The sequence below is a fragment of the Vulpes lagopus genome, chromosome 1, assembly GCF_018345385.1.
Source record: "Vulpes lagopus strain Blue_001 chromosome 1, ASM1834538v1, whole genome shotgun sequence".
Taxonomy (NCBI): domain Eukaryota; kingdom Metazoa; phylum Chordata; class Mammalia; order Carnivora; family Canidae; genus Vulpes; species Vulpes lagopus.
In genome coordinates, this window is record NC_054824.1 from 166,644,494 (window position 1) to 166,649,099 (window position 4,606).

At 33.2% G+C, this 4,606-nt stretch overlaps 1 protein-coding gene across 1 annotated transcript; it reads left to right on the top strand.

Annotated features, from left to right (window-relative positions):
* The first annotated feature begins 572 nt into the window (after positions 1-572).
* PDC (phosducin) lies at positions 573-4,403 on the top strand. Its single transcript, XM_041733609.1, has 3 exons — positions 573-633; positions 2,179-2,330; positions 3,879-4,403. The coding sequence occupies exons 1-3, from the start codon at positions 573-575 to the stop codon at positions 4,401-4,403; spliced, it is 738 nt and encodes a 245-aa protein (XP_041589543.1).
* The last annotated feature ends 203 nt before the right edge of the window (positions 4,404-4,606 follow it).

Sequence of the window (4,606 nt, forward strand, 5' to 3'; positions counted from 1 at the left end):
TTCAGCTTCCTCAGTTGTAAAATGGTATTAATAATATAGCTATATTAAATGATTTTTTGGACACATAAAATAATTAAATAATTGGAACAGTGTTTAGCACATAGTAAGTATATAATTATTAATTTTAAAAATTGTGTTATATAAAGTACTATGATATAACATAGTATTATATGTTATTTCATATATCATATATGATCATATCATATCATATATATGATATATGATCATATATCATATCATATATGATATGATATGTTATTTGGTAACTAAATAATAATGTTCACTAAGTACATAGATAAACTGAAGAAGGCTTTTTAAGTAAAAACAAATTATGAATTATGTAAAATCTTCAGGTCAAAATACCTTTAAAAACACAAACATTAAATTAATGTCCTTTTATAAGGCAGGCAGAAATATGCTAAACATTTTATCTCTTAGTGATAACTCCTACCCTAGCATGCAATTTGGCAGCAAGAAAATGATAGATATAATGCGTGTGTATCTCCTAGCATTCATCTGTCATCATTACTTCTTTGTTCATACTATAGATTATATCAGATCAAATCCCTAAAATGGAAGAAGCCAAAAACCAAAGTTTGGAGGAAGACTTTGAAGGACAGGCCACACATACAGGTAAGAAAATCTAGAAGAAGAAAAATATTATTAACATAAATGTGGAGATCTCTAATGTTCTTACTGCCATTGTTCAGCATAAAATTTAAATAATACTTTTGAGTTGTTTGATGGAATCATCTAAAAAATATTTGGGAAAATTAATGTGAAATCAAATACACTTAAAGTAGTTTTATTTAGATGTCAAAGAATGAGAAAAACACTAATTATTGAGAATCTCTTCCTGCGCAACTATCATAAGACCTATCTACACTATAATTAAGCTCTTTCTTCTCTTATGTTCCCCACTATGAACTTTTCCTTGCAATCGTAAACAACAGCAGACCAAAAGGTAAATAGTTTTTCATTTTTTGAATCTGAAAAAATAAATGATAAAACATTCTTAAATCAAATGGATTCCAATTTTCCTCTAGAAATCCTACCATTTCAATACATTTCCTTTTTTTAAAATTTTATTTATTTATTCATGAGAGACGAGAGAGAGAGAGAGAGAGAGAGAGAGAGAGAGAGAGAGAGGCAGAGACACAGGCAAAGGGAGAAGCTGGCTCCATGCAGGGAGCCTGACATGGGACTCAATCCCAGGTCTCCAGGATCTTGCCCTGGGGTGAAGGCGGTGTTAAACTGCTGAGCCACCCGGGCTGCCCTCAATACATTTCATCCAAAACCTGTTTTCCTAATCTGTTAAATTGTAAGGACAATATATATGCCACTACTAAGAGTTTGAAAGTCAAATAGCATGTCAGTTTAAAAGTTCAGTTAGTACCTCTTAGGCCTCTTCACTTATTTTGTATACCTGCAACTAGTATAATATTGTATGTTAACTATACTACAATTAAAAAAATAAATAACATTTAAAAAATAAATAAAACTAACAGTTTAGTTTTTTTTTTTTAAGCTCTTTGGAATCTTATTAAACTAATGTTTTCCTCTCTCTCTTAATAACATGAAATGGAGCCTTTAAATTTAGCCAGAAGGTTGATGAATTCACATGCGTACTTGACAAAATGCATAGGAATTCACTTTATAATTCTTTCGTTTGTTTGAGAGAATGAGTAAGCACAAGCAGGGGTAAGAGTAGAGGGAGAGAGACAAGCAGACTCCACACTGAGTAGGGAGCCCCATGGGGGTGGTGTGGAGGCTTGATCCCAGATCTAAAGATCATGACCTGAAGGGAAGGCAGGGCAGCCAGAAATTTGTAGCCCAAACAAAGTTGTTTGTTTCCTTGGGATGCCTGGGTGGCTCAGCAGTTGATTGGCTGCCTTGGGGCACAGGGTGTGATCCTGGAGTTCCAGGATTGAGTCCCACATGAGGCTTGCAGCAGGGAGCCTGCTTCTCCTTCTGCTACATCCTGCCTCCCTCTCTCTCTGTCTCTTTCATGAATAAATAAATAAAATCTTTTTTAAAAAAACAACAAAAACCCCTCAAATATGTTTGTTTCTGATGCAGCAGTTGATATCTATTCCCACAGTGATACACAAATTTCAATTGTATAAATAATCATTTTGAAAATAAAAAGGAAAAAATTTTGTTTTTTCTTTTATTCAGGACCCAAAGGAGTAATAAATGATTGGAGAAAGTTTAAATTAGAGAGTGAAGACAGTGATTCAGTTCCACCTAGTAAGAAGGAGATTCTCAGACAAATGTCTTCTCCTCAGAATAGAGATGACAAAGACTCAAAAGAAAGATTCAGCAGAAAGGTAAGGAAAAATCAATAATAAATAAATTACAATGTATTTTTAGTCTAAATGACTCTAAAGAATCACTTTAGAAATATAAAATTGATATATTTCAAAAATATTTATTATAGTATTGTTTACATTGGCAAAAAATAAACATGAAATGAAGTAAATGCCTGTGAAGGTATTCCATATTAAAAAATGTATAGCAGCTATTAAAAGAATGAGTTACAATATATAAGCTGACTTACAGGCAGTTCTGTAATATAAGAAAGCAAGATACAGAGTATTTTAAGTTATATGATCCCATCCCCTTTAGAGCAATGGGGAAAAAAACCATGTATATGGTTTTTATACCATACATATATGGTATGTATGTGTTTTTACCCTTCTATAATTATATGACCATGTATGCAGAGAAGTATGGAAAGACACTTGATAATATCAGTTATTTTGAAGGGTAGGATTGATTGAGAGATCTCAACTTCCTTTTCCAAGTAGGAGAAAGCTGGTAAGCAGAATAAGCCACATTTTTTATGATATCATGATTTTTTTTAAAGTAAAATTTTTAAAAAGTCTTACTTATTTACTCGGTATATAATATGTATGTCCATGTGATAAGTCAAACGATGTTAATGGAGATTATCTCAGAGTATTAGATTGGTGAAATTTCACTATTTATTACTTCCTTCCTTTAGCTTTTTGGCTATTTTGAATCCTTATAATTATCATGCATTATTTATATAACAATAATTACAACAACAATCATATTAATTTAAAAACCCATAAAGTGACTTCCATTGTGGAATAACTCCCTTTGTGAGTTATTTATCTCCAAACCATTGTATAAGTTGCATATTGATTCTCAATAGACAGACTGCATCTTGGTTCTAGGCTTTTGGCCATTGTAAAAATCTTCAAGTCTAAGATCTTGTTTCCAGATTTCTAGATTTCCTTTACTGAGGCACTATGTGATATGGATGAGACAATTAAATTTTCCCATCTGAAGAATTGCAACACTTATCCCTTTTAAAAAGAGATATGAAGAAAAAATAAATGTAAAAGTATGCCTGTAGGATCAAATTCCTGCCCCCATGGGACATAACAGTTACAAAAACTTTATGAAATAAAAAAATATATGACACAATGTCAGGTAGTACTTACTGCTATGAAGAAAAATAAACCCATATAAGGAAACCCATATCATCAAAGAAGGTATCATTTGAATAAAGGTTTGAAAGTGGTGAAAGAGAAGGCCTTCTTCACCTCAGGAGTGAGATAGAAGTTGAATTGAGAATGGGTTTGGTGTGTCTAAAGAATATAAATTTCTGGGGGTGTCTATGTGGCTCATTTGGTTAAGCATCTGCCTTTGGCTCAGGTCATGATCCTGGGGTCCTGGGATTGAGTCCTAAGTCAGGTTCTCTGTAGAGGAAAGCCTGTTTCTCTATCTCCCCTTCCTCCCTGCTTTTGCTCTCCTTCTCAAATAAATAAATACTCTTTAAAAATTTTTTTAAGATAATATAAATTTCTGACCAAATTTTCTCTATCATTTCTTTTGTCTATTCCCAGATGAGCATTCAAGAATATGAACTAATTCACCGAGACAAAGAAGATGAAAATTGCCTTCGTAAATATCGTAGACAATGTATGCAGGATATGCACCAGAAGCTGAGCTTTGGGCCTAGATATGGGTTTGTGTATGAGCTTGAGACTGGGGAGCAATTCTTGGAAACCATTGAAAAGGAACAGAAAATCACCACAATTGTTGTTCACATTTATGAAGATGGCATTAAGGGCTGTGATGCTCTAAATAGTAGCTTTACATGTCTTGCAGCTGAATACCCTATGGTCAAGTTCTGTAAAATAAAAGCTTCTAATACAGGTGCTGGGGACCGCTTTTCCTTAGATGTGCTCCCCACACTGCTCATCTACAAAGGTGGGGAACTCATAAGCAATTTTATTAGTGTTACTGAACAGTTTGCAGAAGAATTTTTTGCTGGGGATGTGGAGTCTTTCCTAAATGAATATGGGTTACTACCTGAAAGGGAGATACATGCCCTAGATCAGACCAACATGGAAGAAGATACTGAATAAAGAGTCACTATGTCAAATCTTGTATTTCTCCTTTACAAATTGTACATTGATTTTGGTAGTATCCATATTCCTTTAGAGAACACCAAGTATGGCCATGGCTATTTTAATTTGCGGGGGATAAAAAGATTGATACTAAAATTATTTGATTCAGCATTTTTTAGTTACTTAAGTGCATAGAGGCTTTACTACAAAATATTGTAGTC

Bases quoted from the DNA above. Each gene is read 5' to 3' on its own strand.
- PDC (XM_041733609.1), top strand. From the start codon at position 573: ATGGAAGAAGCCAAAAACCAAAGTTTGGAGGAAGACTTTGAAGGACAG. The intron at 634-2,178 runs GTAAGAAAATCT...TCTTTTATTCAG, and splicing joins AGGACAGGCCACACATACAG to GACCCAAAGGAGTAATAAAT. The intron at 2,331-3,878 runs GTAAGGAAAAAT...GTCTATTCCCAG, and splicing joins AAGAAAGATTCAGCAGAAAG to ATGAGCATTCAAGAATATGA.